Source organism: Asparagus officinalis, chromosome 6 (genome assembly GCF_001876935.1).
Source record: "Asparagus officinalis chromosome 6, Aspof.V1, whole genome shotgun sequence".
Classification (NCBI taxonomy): Eukaryota; Viridiplantae; Streptophyta; class Magnoliopsida; order Asparagales; family Asparagaceae; genus Asparagus; species Asparagus officinalis.
The window spans coordinates 77,679,081-77,696,687 of NC_033799.1; the positions used below are offsets into that span (position 1 = coordinate 77,679,081).

At 43.2% G+C, this 17,607-nt stretch overlaps 1 protein-coding gene across 1 annotated transcript; it reads right to left on the reverse strand.

Moving 5' to 3' along the window:
• Window positions 342-889, reverse strand: LOC109846364 (60S acidic ribosomal protein P0-like). Its single transcript, XM_020415589.1, has 2 exons — window positions 786-889; window positions 342-612 (listed from the first exon to the last, which is right to left on the reverse strand). The coding sequence occupies exons 1-2, from the start codon at window positions 887-889 to the stop codon at window positions 342-344; spliced, it is 375 nt and encodes a 124-aa protein (XP_020271178.1).

Sequence of the window (17,607 nt, forward strand, 5' to 3'; positions counted from 1 at the left end):
TTTTTAGACAGCCTACAGAATCCCCTCTAAAGTTTTCGAAAGTTCGCGGTTGACTGGGACGAATTTTCGGAATACTTTGGATCCCAAAATTAAAGTTTTCGAAAGTTCGCGGTTGACTGGGACGAATTTTCGGAATACTTTGGATCCCAAAATTTAGTGTATTGATTATTCACTCCGTCTGATTTGAAGACGTCGCAAATCTGGTTGTTGTAATGTTGAAATTATGTTACCCCAAACCAAACAACGTAACCTTTGAGTCTTGATGACAATGAACTTAATTAAACGAAACAAATCCCAAGTCATCGTCAGACTCATCGACAGGCTCGTCCTTCTTCTCTACTTCATTGGAGGCAGGAACAACAATCATTCTTAGCAGATGCAATAGGAACAACAGCAACAGCAAGGACGTTCTTGTAGGTATTGACGAACATGTGATGCGCCGCTGCAAGGGTTGGGTAAGAGAGAGTGGAGGATAGCGAAGCAATCATAGAAACACTAGTTGCAAACTTGTCAACGAGGTCATCCTCCATGAGGTTGAATACTTCTGGGCTTAAGACAGATCCATCGTCATAGACAGAGAGAATCGCAAGCCCACATGAGAGAGGTTTTATCCTACATTTAATTAGGAGGACAACCTCAGAGAATTTTACTTTATTTCCTTTCTTGATCAGCTCAACTTACTCCTTGTTGGGATGTTAAGCCATTTAGAAGAATGAGTTGCGCGTCGGATCGAGCCAGACGATTTTTTAATGCTGTCGATGGCAGTCTATCTGTACTCATACTACCGACTCCCCAGCGAAGTCGTCTGTTTCTTCTCGGCTTTGGTCACCTTGATGGCCACATCTACTTTCCTCCATTTATTCAAGGCTATTGTCTTGGCTTCCAGCATCGGGAAATTCGTTTGGTTGTATTAAAACACACAGGTGGACTGCCAAAGAATTGGAACGCAGAGCTGAACTCTACGTTCAGAAGCTTAACCGACGCATAGGTGGATTGCCAAGGAATTGGAACGCAGAGTTGAGCTCTGCGTTCAGAAGCTCAACCAACGCAGACGCACAGGCCGTGTTTGGCGGGATTCTGGGCCTAGAATCTCACCCTGATTCGACAGCTCATAGCTGTCTATAAATAGACCGCTGGGTCAAATCAAAAGTCATCTGACTTTTCATCTGTCTTTTCTCGAAAATCCTAACGAAGATTTCATTTCGAACTTCGGTGAATCCTGTTCATCTTCTCCGATCATCATCCTTAATGGGACCGAGAAAGAAGATCGTCTCTCGTCAAAAGTCGGCTGCTGTCGCTGCTCTACGTTCTCGGTCGACCTCGGCAGTCGGCGGTGATGGAACTCCGGCTAGTGCGTCGTCGGCACATGCTTCCCTCGTCGGTGGTAAGTATCGACCTTCATGGCCACAAAACTTGCTTCGGCGAGTTCTCTGAAAACCCTAGATGGGTTCTTGTGAACGAGGAAGATGACTCGTTTTGATATTGTAACGCAGAGTTGGAACTTTGCGTTTCGAATTTGAAACGTTGGGGTCCGACCTCTGCGTTAATGAGTTTTGACACATGGTCTGGGCTGTGCGTTTGGAAGCTCGACGCAGGGTTCGACATCTGCTTTTGATAAAATTTTAACGCCAGGTTTGAACTGTGCGTTTGAAAGCTTAACGCAGAATTCGACCTCTGCGTTGATAAAATTCAACGCCAGGTTTAAACTGTGCGTTCGAAAGCTTAACGCAGAGTTCGACCTCTGCGTTGATAAAATTCAACGCCAGGTTTGAACTGTGTGTTCGAAAGCTTAACGCAGAGTTCGACCTCTGCGTTGATAAAATTCAACGCCAGGTTTGAACTGTGTGTTCGAAAGCTTAACGCAGAGTTCGACCTCTGCGTTGATAAAATTCAACGCCAGGTTTGAACTGTGCGTTCGAAAACTTAACGCAGAGTTCGACCTCTGCGTTGATAAAATTCAACGCCAGGTTTGAACTGTGCGTTCAAAAGCTTAACGCAGGGTTCAACCTCTGCGTTGATAAAATTCAACGCCAGGTTTGAACTGTACGTTCGAAAGCTTTCACTTCTCTAAGGATTTTGACTAAGGTTCCCTTTGTTTTATTTCCTCGTTGACTAATTGAGTACTTTTCTCTTTTGCAGTGCCTTACTCCCGCGAACCTCTTACTCTTCGTCACCATTTCGGGCGCGAGGGTGGCGTGGATGTAAATATGCAATTCAATCTGCGTCAGGAACTCCTAATTTTTCAGGATGCAGACAAGGATCGTGTTACCCTGATTTCCCATCCAAGCATAGCTGTACTCAGGATTTTGGTGACAGATGCCAAATTCGAAACCGACTCCCGCAAAAAGCTCACCAAACCGACATTCCTGTTTGGCGATCATGTCGTCATCATAAAAGAGATTGTGACTGACGGCCATTATAAGTGGTTGAGGCAAATAGGAGATCGTCGCTTCTTCCTTCCTGATATGCATAGGATGTTTCCTATCGCTTATTATCAGTGTGCTTCTGTCCCTCGACATATGGATTAGGACCTTGTCCGGGAGCAGGATGGGGTAGCTATCGGGGCTTTAACTTACACAGGTGTACACACTGTAGGTTACAATCGACAGGTGTCAGCTTTGGAGCCCTGCTTATTCTCACGGGGGTATCCTTTAGGGGAAACAGCTAGCACAACCAACACTTTTATGCGGAGGTTTCTGGCCGCGAAAGGAGAGTTCCCTTCCTCAGTATTTAGGGCTCCTGGATGGGTACACTCTACCGAGACAGGATGGTGGACACGAATGACGGAATTCATGATGACAGAGTTAGAGGGATCATTAGCTCAATCTGGGCTTGGTTGCCCTATAATGGCTACCAGATACGGCATTGACTACAACTATTACAATTTTTTCGCTGTTCTGGAGAAATACAACCCGGAGACGTGTACATTCTTCACACCTATGGGGGAATTAGGGTTTTCCCTCCACGAAATGTATGACGTTTCGGGTCTTCCTTTTGGAGACTTGCCCTATGAGGAGTTCATCCCGGGGTCAAATGAGCTTAGGATTTTGAAGGAGATGCACTAGTAGAAAATGTGCTTTTACCTACGGAAAAATAGCGACGGAATTTTTCGTCGCTATAGGTTGATTTATAGCGACGGAATTAGCCGTCGCTATTTATCCGTCGCTAATAAAGTTATAGCGACGGATTATCAATTTTAGCGACGGAATTTTTTCGTCGCTAAAATTTTTTACGACGAAATTTTTTTTCGTCGCTAGATTATTTTTAGCGACGGAATTTCCGTCGCTAAATACGGGGGATTAAGATATCTAAATATAAGGCATATGATGCAAGGAGGAAAGCGTTGTCTAAAATTTTTGGAGATTGGGAAAAATCATATGAATTACTTCCACAGTATCTTGAAGCTATCAAACGAAATAATCCGGGTACTGAATACGAAATATTATCCGAAGAGATTGCACCGGGTATGGAGAGGTTCACTCGCGTGTTTTGGGCATTTGGTCCTGCTATTAAGGGCTTCACTTTTTGTCGTCCGCTATTGAGCATTGATGGTACACATTTATATGGAAAGTACAAAGGCGTGCTTCTTGTAGCGACCGGTGTAGATGCAAATGGCGGGTTATTTCCTCTAGCATTTGCAGTCGTGGAGGTGGAGGATACGTCTAGTTGGAAGTGGTTTTTTGAACTTATATACAAGTGGATTCCAAGTGTCCGTGCGCCAAGAATAATTACCTTTATTTCGGATAGGATGAAAGGAATTATAAGGGCGTTACATGAGGGTTTTAGTGCACCACATCACCATCGATATTGTTTAAGGCATATAAGAGATAATTTCAAGAAAAAACACGGTGAGATTAATTTGCAAAATCTTTTGTGGCAAGCCGGGTGTGCGACCGACACATTAGTGTATGAACATTGCAGGGAGAAAATCAAGTCTTTGTCATTAGATGCACATAATTGGATTGAAAATAACTTGAAGCCTCAATTCGAGCATCGGTGGGCATTATGTAAGGATGAGGGTGTGCGGTTTTGTATGATGACGACTAATTGCTCCGAGAGCTTTAACGACGTTCTTAAAGGAGCACGAGCTATGCCAATACAATCTTTGGTTGCGAGAACATTCTATAGACTAAACGCATACTTCAACAAAAGGCGTGGTGATGGCATAGACTGGACAACACGTTACACACCAAAAAACGAGTCCATTTTGCATAGAAGAATTGAGGCAGTAAGATCATGTCAAATTACCGTATTCAACGACAACGAATGGCAGGTACAGGATTGTGACGGTATCTACACCGTTAAACTATTTGATGTTGATTGCACTTGCACATGTAACATACCACAACTCCAAAAAATACCCTGTGCACATGTGCTTGCGGCTTCTTCTAATCAGCCGGGAGGTGCTAGAATTCCCAGAAATCGGTATTGCTCGCCTTGGTATTCAACAGCTCACTATCAAAAGACATATAGTGAGAGTTTTCATCCACCTGATGATAGTCGGTATTGGCCTGAATATAATGGACCACATATAGTTCCACCTCAGTACCGGAGACAAGCAGGTCGACCACGATCTGTGCGAATTAGGGGAACCATGGATCAAGGGCGAGAAGGAGTGGTCAAGCATAAAAAATGTGGTATTTGCAGGGCGAGAAGGAGTGGTCAAGCACAAAAAATGTAGTCTTTGCAAACAACCGGGACATACTCGACCTCGTTGTCCATCTAGACACAATAGATAGCAACTAATTGGTAATTTATATCATTTTTTTATTTTTATATACTTTAATAAAGAAACTGAATTACTATATGATTGATTATTAACATGTGTATAATTGTATGTGCAGGTTTGTACACCATGGATCCTGGGCCGGTTAGTGATGAGGTCTTATATGACCAGGCTCAGCATCGTTCACATATTATATCCTGTACAGAGGTAATTCAGTTACTTTATAATTGTAAGGTCCTTCTAACGTGGTAAAGCGTTATGGAGGCTACTGTATCAACGGCTTTAGGTTTAACACCATCGGTTTCGAAGAGAGACGACAAACGCAAAATAGCGGTGTGTTCTGCTCCTTCTCGCAACTGTCATACGCTAGTTCAAAAGATCTAAATCCGATACAAGGTGAAATCTATTGCTACGGTCAGGTAGAAGACATTGTGGAGATTTTCTATGGGATTAATAATGAAGTCAGACATGTGATGTTTAAGGTTCGTTGGAGTGAGCTGAAAAAGGCGAAGGATGACTACGGTTACACACTCGTTAATCTTAACAAGGAAATATATCAGACTGAAAAGTACATGTTAGCTGCTCACGCAAAACAGTGCTTTTATGTCAAAGATATAATGAAAAATGACGAATGGGTTGTCCTTAAGAATCCGCCTAGATCCTACATTCATGAAGCCGTGTCTGATGAAGATCATGAAGATGTTATCTTGGCCGACGAAACAGTTGCTGAGTTTTCCTTGACACAAAATAATCTGGTGGATGAAATTGCACTGGCGCGCCCTGATGTACCTGCGATTATATGTGAGCCAAGGCGTAAAATCAAAAAACGAGTCCACGGTAGAGTCGATAAAACTATAAGGACAGTCCTTTTGTCTGCACGCACACGGTCGCAGGCTAACCGCACACGGTCGCAGAGTAGAGCCTCAACATCATCATAATAATATAATGCTTGGTTATGATTTAAAAAGAACATTCATGTATCTGTTTGACTGGTTAACATGTATCAGTTTGTGTTATGTATTATAGTATTGCCTTTATATTATCTGTTTGACTGGTTATCATGTATCAGTTTTTGTCATGTATTATAGTATTGCCTTTATATTATCTGTTTGACTGGTTATCATGTATCAGTTTGTGTCATGTATTATAGTATTGCCTTTATATTATCTGTTTGACTGGTTATCATGTATCAGTTTTTGTCATGTATTATAGTTTTGTTGGGTACTCATTATGTTTTCAAAGTATAGATGACAAAAGGATTACGTAAGAGAGCGCTTGAGAGACTTATTGGTAGACATTCTGGAGGCGACGCACATGGCTCTACGTCAGGTATTTTTATTTATTTATTATATCTGTACATTTCTATAAACTATTAATACGAGCCTAACATTATTTTTTCACATTTCCTACGCAGGCCGCATCGCTGCTACACATGACGGGCCGCCACAGGACACAGGACGAGGAGATGCTCCACCTGATGCGGAGACACTCGTTGATCCTGCCCAGCATGCAGAGATGCCGCCGTCGCCTCCTCAGGCTGCAGATGTATTGGAGGAGCGCCGATATGAGCCATATAGCGCAGCTGTAGAAGCTGCGCCACTACCGCCGGATTCTATTCCGGATCAGCGAGCCCACGACCCGGCCAAGGTGAAGGAGGATTGGGATGCTTATCATGATTTGCGACTTATCGCACAGCAGAGGTATGAACAAGCAAGGCGTAGATGCCTCGAATTGAAAGGTGTGTATAGATTTTTATAGTTTATATGTTAATATTTTAATTTGTATTATCGATATTGATTGATTTATATTTCGCCTGAATTTCATTTTTTCGTAGGTACCGAGCGACCTACTAGGCGCGGCCGCAGTAGTACCAAGCCACAGAACCTCGTCCCAGATATTCGTCGGAGGGCCGTGATCCGATGGGAGAACGGCGTGCCTGTCGGGCCATTTGCTAACTCTTTCAACAATTTCCTCGCCGCTTTAGCCAGGAGACATGATTTCTTCAACATATATTTGACGTGGAAGTCGCAGCGGATTGATGCGCTGGTGGCTTGTTGGCGATATATATGTGTGAGTCATTTATTTTAATTCTCATAATTATTAGTCATTTTATTATTTTGTTTAACACACTGATTTGTATCTCTTTTTTCATTGTATGCTGAAGCGATTTTTCTTTCTTGACGATTACGCTTATGCCTGGACTTACTGCTTCACGCAAATCAATCTATCGTTCAAGAGGTGGCGGTCAGAGCTGAAGAAAAAATATTTTACTCAAAGAACAGAAGATTGGGAGCGTTACTGGCATCTTGACGAGCGCGCCGATGGAGTTGATTTTTTTGCACTTTGCGATTATTGGGACACGGCCGAAGTTCAGGTATTATTGAAGTATATATCTTCGTTTATTGTTTGAAATTCTATATTATATCTGTTTAACATTCTTTTGCAGGAACAAGCTGAAATAGCAAGGAGGAACCGCAATGCGCCCCGCAGTTACGAGCATCACGGGGGCTCCAGGTCCTTCAGCCAGCATTATCATCAATTGGCGCTTGAGGTATATAATATATTAGCTCTTAGGTTATCAATTTGAGTATAATTTATGTGTTATGAGTTAATGATATATGTGAATAAAATAGGGAAGGGGAGAACTCGGGCATTTTGCAGATCGTATTCTGACTGGTTGGAGACCAAATTACGCCGATGAAGTGAAGAAAGCGCAGAACCGGGATCTGGCTGTAAGTAGCAGTTAATTTGTATATTTAATTTTTATAACAATGCATTTTAAATGTGTTAGAATTGACCGGGTTGTTTTGGTATATCGTAGGAGAAATTACATGCTAAGGTGCAGGAGCAATTATCACAGACTCAGGTCGATTCTAACACTCCGACCCGATTAAGTAGAGAGGAGGAGGATAGCATCATCGAGACCGTCATTGGACCGAGTAGGAAGAACAGATACAGGTGGAGAGGATCCGAGCATCGGCCGTACGAGTCCAGTAGCACCTACGAGTCTGCAGCTCCACCAGGATGCAGTTCTTCTCAAGACCCGACTATGGAGCAGCGGATGAAAGCGATGGAAGATTGGCAGTCGCGTCGGGAGTCGGAGCTACTCCAGATGGCGGAGGAAGAACGGAGGCGCCGGGAGCAGAGGGAGCTGGAATTCACCCAGTTCATATCGACTCTGCCTTCTGATGCTCAGGAGGCATATAGGAGACGGTTTTTGGCGGATCAGGTAATATATATATATATATGTATATTTCTTTTTTAATTAAATGAATTAAATATAAAATTCTTACTTAGTTACGAGTATGCCATGTGACTAAATGATATCACACAAACTGTTACACACAAACTATATCTCTCTCCGAAACACAACTAAAATTATATACTTAATGTTTTTATGTGATGTTGGTGTTGATGGTGCGTGTGTGCGTAGCGATGGTTGTATTGTCTAGTGAGTTGGTTAGTTGGTTGTTATTTTATTTTTTTGTGGGGCGTTCGTGCGTAGGGTCGTTGGTTATGTTGTTGGTTGGTGGGTGTTTTCGTCGTGGTGGTGGTGGTGGTGGTGATGATGATGGAGGGGGAGGGGGTGGGGGGTAGGAGTTTGGTTGGTTCGTGGGTGAGGGATTGTTATTGTAGTGGTGGTGGTGTTGTTATTGTTGTGTTGTGGTGTTGCATGTGTTGTATTGTCGTGATCGTTATGTGCGTGCTTGATGTTGGGTTTGGTCGTGGTGGGGGAGGGGGAAGTGTGGGGATTGGGTTGAGCTGGGTACTCGTGCGTGCGTGTGTGCGTGTCGGCGGAGATAGGTACGGGTGCGTGCGTTGTTAAAAACATGTGCGTGCTTGCGTATAATACATAAATATATGCCATGATACTCTCTCTGAATCATATAACATGTAAGAATATGCCATGCTACTCTATTATTACTATACTTGCATGTTATGCCTTGTTGTTTTACAATTTGTTACTTTACTGTAAAATTCAGTTTTTGATGATGTACGTATTGCTCTATAACGTTTTATTTATTTTTTTAGGCTGGGACTTCTCTACAAGATGTACGTATTGCTCTATAACGTTTTATTTATTTTTTTAGGCTGGGACTTCTCGACAAGGTGGAGTTGGTGATGAGGATGAGGATGATGATGATCGGGACTGAGGTGTGCTATATAAACATTTCTAATGTTGGGTGTGCTGTATAAACATTTCTAATGTTGGGATATTTATTATGTTTTTAGTGAAATAATTGTTATATATACGTGAAATATGTGTTATATGTGCTTGTGTTGGGTAAATTTATTGTACAGGTTATTGTTGTGAAATATATTGTACAGTAATTTCTTATTTTGAAAATTTTTTTTAAAAAAATTCAGATTATTTTTAGCGACGGATATTCCGTCGCTAAAAGCTCTTTTAGCGACGGAAAACTGACACGCCAGATGTGCACTAAACAACTTTTAGCAACGGATTTTCCGTCGCCAATAAATATTGGCGACGGAAAATTATATAGCGACGGATTTTCCGTCGCTATATATCCGTCGCCAAAAGTTTATTTTGGCGACGGATTTTCCGTCGCCAAAAAATAATAATTTGGCGACGGATTTTCCGTCGCTATATATCCGTCGCTATAAATTAGCGACGGATTTGCCGTCGCTAAAGGTAGATTTACCTACCCTGACAATAGTGACGGATTTTTAGCGACGGAATTTCTTTTTTTTCGTCGCTAAAACTTTTAGCGACGGATTTTGGACTTTTGGCGACGGAGTTTTCCGTCGCCAATAGTCCCCTTTGCAGTAGTGATGCATCCTGACGTCTATGACACTCTATGGGAAGTAATGTGTCATTTTCAAATCTACACCCAACTGACGGGGACACGAGGACGTGGTATAAAGCAGTTATCCTGGGCTGAATATCTATTCCAGAATTTGTCCCACAAAACTGCCGCTGTGTCTCGTCGGAGCGTGAGTACCCCTGAGATGATCCAAGCTTTAATCAATGACGCTACGGCCCATTATGTCAACGAGGGATTAGAAGAGGATTTCCCTGCACAGACTGAGTTTGAAAGTTTCCATCACCAGGCTGATGTGCCTCTTTCTGACATGGCCTTGTTGGCGGGCTTTCTCATGCTGTGGCTAAAGCGATGTGTCATCCCTACGAGGCCTGTAGATGCTGTGATGATAGAAGTAGTCTACCCGGCTATCCTTTTAGCTCACGGGAGACCTGTGAACTTACTTTCAGCTATGACGTGCTGTTTGCAGCATGGTTTGAGGGAGTTGTGTCTTGAATTCATTTAGGTGAAGGAGATAGACTCTGAAGGAAAGAAAAGTTTGGTGACACCAAATCCTCGAGTTCCTCTGCCGTATACCTATTTGATGGCATGGTATGTATCTCACTGTCCTCTTTTGATGAGTGCCCCATCTTCTTCGGACGAAGGATTCGTCCCTTTTGTACAGAGATTGGAAGGAGCTACTTGGGAAGGCACATATGTAGTGAGGGTCCGTCAAATCTTGTCGAGAGACCTCAATTATCACCTATTCCGCTGTTTCCCAGACTTTGAAGGTGGTGGCTACGGGCAAGTGTTCCAGGATACAGCTGGCTCGGATGGTTTTACCCGTTTAGATGGAGGTGTTTTCCACTGGCTCTTGAACATTAGACCAGGTTATCTTCTCCTTAGACAAGGTGATAAATGTATAATCGAGCCGTATCAACCGTACAGATTTGCTCGGCAATTTGGGTACGATCAATTATACATTGGGAACCCCCGGAGTCAACTTGCAATTGTTGGTAACATATACGAAGGGGCTCGGGCCTGGTACTACTCTACCGCAGGCTGCACTGGAGCTACCTTTAGGTTACCTCACAAGACGCCTAATTCCCTCCTCTCCATAGCTTTCTATAATTGGTATCACACAGCTTCCAAGATACCTGATTACAAGTTGAATTTGTTGGGGCTACGGGAAATTAGGAAGATGTACTCATCCAGAAGAGGATCCCGGGTATCTCGTCTGAAGGGAATCAATGAGTTTTTATCTTATGAAGGTGAGGCTGAAGAAGGAGCAGGTGACCTGGAACCAGAGGGTGCTCCAGTAGCAAGCTCTAAGGCTGCTGAAACTCCAAGAACAAAAGCAGCTGGAAAGAGGGCTCTTACCGAAGAAGAAGCAGTTCAGTACGAGAAATGTACTCGTAGGAAACTATTAGTAGACCCTCCTTCTCAGAAACTAATGGCGGATACTTTCAAGTCTGCTGGGAGAGAGGAGGAACAAGAATCTGTTGTTGCCAATCAACCCCTCCACACAGGACTTCTCTCCAAGGGTCCCACTTTTTCCAGTGACTTTTCTTCTTATCATCCTTTGGAAGAAGAGGGCGGCGACGATTCATTGATTGGGGATGTGGAGTCTTCTCCTACCATGGACCTTATCATTTCACCATTTCCAGATCAGGCTTCAGATGCTACTCTGGAGACGTCACTTGCGGTGTCTCCTGTTAGAGAGACTAGGACCCCTGCAGATGAAAGTCAATCTCTTGCTGCTTCTGTGTTACTACCACAGACAAAGGCTGCTATTCCTAGCCCAACGACTGGCATTATGACTAAAGCGGATGCCACTGCAAGCTCTCCTGGATTATCGACAGCGAATGATGAGGAACCGTTAGACTACGGGACTTCTTCCCATAGCGATGATGCTGATGAGGAGGAAGGTGATGGTAATGAGGAGGAAGGTGATGGTAACGAGGAGGAAGGTGAAAGTGATGAAGATTCCATCGGCTGGGCTGATCCGCCACCACCTTCTTCTGACAAGGCGTCTGCTTATATTCCTTCCTCCCCTCTTGGTAAAGATCACGCCCGCTGGTTTCTCTAGACTTATCTTTCTTTTGTGCTAACTGCTCTTTTGTGTAGGTTCTCCAACTCGCGAGGTCGCTGATAAGACTTTGTCTCCCAAACAGCAAGTAGCAGCTGTTTCTCTCCCCGAGCCAACGCCAGTAACGACTACATCTTTACAAGAAGAATCCCCCACACTAATGATTTCTCTTAAGTCTGCGGGGACAGAGAGTGCGCTGAGTTCAACCCAGGCAGGGGCGCTCATGATTCTTCCTTCAAGTCCTTCACAATTGGATGTTTCTATGGCTTCCCTAACTTCTTCGCGATCGTCGCCGACAGTTCTGGCGTCAGGGTCCACCATTTTAGGCTCTCCGATTACATCTCCTGTGGCATCTCTAAATCCAGCATTCATTCCCTCCATGCTTAAAATTCTCATACGACCTTTGGAGGATACGATGAAGATGGCGATTGAGGGAGTCAGTGCCGGACGAGCTTCGTTTGATTCTTTTAAGCCCATACTTATGTATTTTTTGAACGACATTCGATACGTTGAAGACGCTCGCTGGTTTCAGCAATACTCCGAGAACATCTCTCGGTTGGAAAAAGATCTGAGGGCTTTGGAAGAATTGCGTTGCGCCGTACTCCGAGAACATCTCTCGGTTGGAAAAAGATCTGAGGGCTTTGGAAGAATTGCGTTGCGCCGATCTTGTTGCCCAGACTACATTAGTTTTTGATGGCCTAATGGCTGAAGCAACTCGCCAATATGAAACTTTTTAAGAAACTATCACCGAAAGGGAGCTTGAGATTGCATCCTTACAGGGGCAATGCATTCAAAAGCAAAACGCTGTGGATGCTTCCAATGCTGCCGTACAAACGTCCAAGACGACCATTAATCGACTAGAGGCGGAGATAGCTCGACACAGGGCTGAGCTGGCGCGAGAAGAAGAGATTTTAAAGAGGCTCACTTTAGAAAGCGTGAAGTCCTACGCCACCTATCGTTCGTCGGTCCAGGACCTTGAACTTATCCAACTACGCCACCTATCGTTCGTCGGTCCAGGACCTTGAACTTATCCAAAAGACAGCTATTGCGATGGCGCCGTATGAGATCGCCCTTAAGAAGAAAGCCGAGATAATGGTGCAGGCCGCTCACGAAGAAAGACTATCTGCTATTAAGTCCCGGCTTGCATCTTTCACTTTTACTGATCCGAAAGCTTAACCGTGTATTGCTTCTTTTGTTTGATGAGAACAGGGCTTTTGTATCACTTCTTAATATTTCTGAGTAAAATAAAAAAAGTGATTTTGGCTTTTTTCTATTTATTGCATGTGTCGTGTTCTGACTTGCAACAATGAAGTTATATGAGAAATGCTCAATTTATAAAATTTCCTTTATTATCTTTTGAGATAATTCTAGAAATATTTTAACTTGTTGGGGATGGATACTCGTCACTGCCTTAGGATGTGATTCGCTCAATAGAATTCTTCCTGTGTTATATATTTTTTATTATCAACACTGAAAGAAATCTGCTAGTGCCAACTTAAAATTCTCTTTATTATCGTTCACGATAATTTTAGAAAATCTTAATCTATTAGGGATGTGTATATGAACATTTGTTAATCAAATGAGTTGGAACTGTTAGAGGTATCTTGTTAACATAACAGAGATTTGTGGATCCATCACTCTATTGGAGAGAGTCAATGGATTAATTTTGTCAGAGGTATAATATTAACATGGCAAGAAGAAGTATTGCGATCAGGGCAATTTTGAGGACTTATCGCTCTATTGGAGAGAGTCGATAAGTTGATTTTGTCAGAGGTGTGATATTAACATGACAAGAAGAAATATTGTGATCGGGGCAATTTTGAGGACTTATCGCTCTATTGAAGAGAGTCGGTAAGTTGATTTTTATCAGATGTGTGATATTAACATGACAAGAAGAAATATTACGATCGGGGCAATTTTAAGGACTTATCGCTCTATTGGAGAGAGTCGATAAGTTGATTCTGTCAGAGGTGTGATATTAACATGACAAGGAGAAATATTATGATCGGGGCAATTTTGAGGACTTATCGCTCTATTGGAGAGAGTCGGTAAGTTGATTTTTGTCAGAGGTGTGATATTAACATGATAAGAAGAAATATTGCGATCGGGGCAATTTTGAGGACTTATCGCTCTATTGGAGAGAGTCGATAAGTTGATTCTGTCAGAGGTGTGATATTAACATGACAAGGAGAAATATTGCGATCGGGGCAATTTTGAGGACTTATCGCTCTATTGGAGAGAGGCAATAAGTTGATTCTGTCAGAGGTGTGATATTAACATGACAAGAAGAAATATTGCGATCGGGGCAATTTTGAGGACTGGTCGCTCTATTGGAGAGAGTCGATAAGTTGATTTTTGTCAGAGGTGTGATATTAACATGACAAGGAGAAATATTACGATCGGGGTAATTTTGAGGACTTATCGCTCTATTGGAGAGAGTCGATAAGTTGATTCTGTCAGAGGTGTGATATTAACATGACAATGAGAAATATTGCGATCGGGGCAATTTTAAGGACTTATCGCTCTATTGGAGAGAGTCAATAAGTTGATTTTTGTCAGAGGTGTGATATTAACGTGACATTTGTGGGGAAGATATTTAGCGTCTCGCTTGGGAGGATTGCTAAATGTTTTATCATCGGAGTGATGAATTATATTGCTTGTAATTTGAACAAGATTTCGGGAATTTTATCACTCTATTAAGGAGAGCCGATAAATTGGATATTTACTACTCCGTTGGGGAGAGTTAGTAAATTGATCATGATTTGAATGATTTTGGAGACTTATCGTTCCATTGATGAGAATTGATAAGTGGATTCTGACAGAGGAATTATAGCCATATAGGTATTGATGCCAGCTAAATTCAACTCTGTGAGGATGATGATCGTCTAGGGCGTAATATTAACCTGACGAGAATTTAGATCATGCTGAGGAAATACAGCAGTTTGACAATGTTCTGTTAAAAGAATTCATGAACTTAGAGAGTAAGTGTCACGTTTGACAATACAAAGGTGAATCCTTTGTCTAGAATTGGCAACGCAAAAGGTAACCTTTGCATTTGAGGTTCGAAACGTAGAGTTAAGAACCATCATAACGCAGGTCTAGGCCTAGCGTTTGAAGAATTGAACGCAGAGGTGAACTCTGCGTTAAAGTTTAACCGACTTTATCTACTAACGCGGAAAATCGCGTTTCAGAGATGGTTGGGATTCTCTCCTAGAATCCCGCACCGATTTAACAGCTTGGCCGCTGTTATAAATAGACCTGTGTGGTCACATCAAGAGTCATTTGACTCTTTTCTTCTTTTAGCTTGATTCCAAGAACGAGAATTCTCGTTCGAATTTTGATTGATTCTCCGACGAACTCCGTCTTTTCCGATCACCTACACGCATGGCGCCCAGGAGGATGAGTTCGGGTTCCAAGAAGATCGCTAAGGCGGCTTTGGTGCCATCACCGGCCGAGAACACCGGTGATGTTGCTGCTCTCACGAACGCTTCGATATTGCTGTCGTTGTCGTATGGGCCTCGCTGCTGTGGTAAGTGGTGGCCATGGCAACTTGTCTCGACAAGTTATTTTTTTTTGAAAACCCTAGATGGGTTCTTGTCAATGAGGAAGATGACTCGTTTCTGTCAAAAACGCAGAGTTGCCACTCCGTGTTAAAATTGAAAAACCGCAGAGTTAAAACTCTGCGTTTAGGAAACGTAGAGTTGAGTCTCCACGTTAAAATTGGAAACCGCAGAGTTAAAACTCTGCGTTTAGGAAACGTAGATTTGAGTCTCCATATTAAAATTGGAAACCGCAGAGTTAAGACTCTGCGTTTAGGAAACATAGAGTTGAGTCTCCACGTTAAAATTGGAAACCGCAGAGTTAAGACTCTGCGTTTAGAAAACGTAGAGTTGAGTCTCCACGTTAAAATTGGAAACCACAGAGTTAAAACTCTGCGTTTAGAAAACGTAGAGTTGAGTCTCCATGTTAAAATTGGAGACCGCAGGGTTAAAACTCTGCGTTTAGAAAACGTAGAGTTAAGACTCTATGTTGAACATGAGTCTTGGCCTCTGCGTCTGAATATCACAACGCAGGATTCAACCTCTGCGTTCAAGTATTGATACAAGGGTTGGCCCTTGTGTTTAAGGCTTGACACGTAGAATTTGTCTTTCGTGTTATAACCCAATTTTCGTGTTAGCAATCTATTTCTGTTACTAACTATTTGTTCCTGATTTCACAGTGCTTTTTCCCAACATGCCACTTCTGCCCGAGCAACATTTCAGTTATACTGACGATCCAGAAGTGGGGAGAGCTTTTGGTCTTCACAGAGAGATTCCTCTATGCACTTTCCCTAGCTTGGAGCGGGCACATTTAATTAGATTTGCTGGGTGTTCCACCCTTAGGGCTCTGATCACTGATCTGGATCTAGAAACCCCTGCAGGTCTGGATCAATTTGTCAAACCCTCGTTTTTGTTCGGAGACCATATATCTGCTGATGGCCAAGTTGGGTATGTAGAAGATTCCCGGATGCTGCGAAGAATCGATGATCATTTATTCTTTCTTCCAAGTATGAAGAGAATGTACCCACTTTCATACTTTCTGAGTGTCGGTGGTCGCCGAGGTTTGGCTTTCGATCTTGTCAAGGAGAAGGAGAACATCTCCTTTGGATCTGGTCAATCATCCCGGGTACACATTGGTGGGCAACTCAAGGGTCTGAGGCCTGGCAGATTTGAGAAAAAGGACTTTGCTCAGGAGGCACCTTTTCCGGCGAACATCTTCATACGCCAGTTCATTGCTGCTCGAGGGGAATTTCCTGCACAAGCCTTTCTTTCTCCTGGTTGGTTGTTCTCTGGAGAGGATGGCTGGTGGACCCGGATGGTGGATTTTGTTCTTGAGGAACTCAAGGAGCCTCTCGCTCGGTCTGGCCTTACAATACCAGTACAGGCTACAAGGCGCGGAATCGCTCAGAATTATCCCTTTCTCTTTGCTATGCTGGAGCGGTATAATCCAGATAGCTGTACCTTTTTCACGCCCATCGGGGAGTTGGGATTTGCTCTCCATGAGATGCATGCAGTATCAGGACTATCCTTTGGGCAAATGCCCTATGAAGAATTTGTTCCAACAACTGAAGAACTTTCCGTCCTGAGGACTGCTCATCCAGAGATATACACCACTTTTTGGGCGTTAATATATCATTTCCACATCTGCGCTCAGGTCGCTGGGATGCGTAGGGGTGGTCTCATGCATACTGCCTGGGCAGATTACTTATTTCAAAACCTGGGTCAGAAAGACTTGATGGTGACCCGTCTTGCTGTAAGTTCTGCTAACAGCATTAAAGCTTGCATCAAGGCCCCCAATGCTATTTATTGGAACAAGTGTTTAGAAGATGGATTTGAAGCTGACAGTGAATTTGAAAGTTTTCATCATCAAGCTGCAATTCCCATCTCTAACACGGCCCTCCTAGCTGGTTTCCTTATGCTATGGTTGAAGCGGTGCGTCGTGCCGTCGAAACCGGCTGAATCGATCTTAGTTGAGGTAGTCTACCCAGTTGTTCTCCTGGCTCATGGAAGACCTCTAAGTCTTCTCTCTGCAATGACAGGTTGTCTACAGAGAGGTTTACGGGATTTGATTTCTGAACTCCTCGACGTCAAGGAAATGAATGTTGCTGGGAGGAAAGTTTGGAAGAGTCCCCAACCCCGTGCACCAATGCCCTATACTTATTTAGTGGCTTGGTTTGTGCTGCATTGTCCCTCTTTGATGACGGGGATCATGCATGATAATGACACCTCTGTTCCTTTCGTACAAAGGCTTGAGTCAGCCACATGGACGACCGTGTACATAGTCTGGGCTAGACAACTCTTGTCTTTGGAAGACAATTATGATCTTTTTTGCTGCCGCCCTTGTTTTGATGGAGCTGAAGAAGAAGGCCCGAAGTTTGGCGACGTAGTCTTCGAAGGGTCCTCGCTTTTAAACACAGGGACCTTCCAATGGCTTCTCACTATCAGAGTGGGCTACCTGGTTTTCCGACTAGGTGAGAGATGCATAATTGA

What these genes read in the sequence shown, in the direction of transcription:
- LOC109846364 (XM_020415589.1), bottom strand. Translation starts at nt 889, where the DNA reads ATGCTGGAAGCCAAGACAATAGCCTTGAATAAATGGAGGAAAGTAGAT. An exon ending in ACGACTTCGCTGGGGAGTCG is followed by an intron (nt 613 to 785) that starts GTAGTATGAGTA and finishes AATTAAATGTAG; the next exon opens with GATAAAACCTCTCTCATGTG.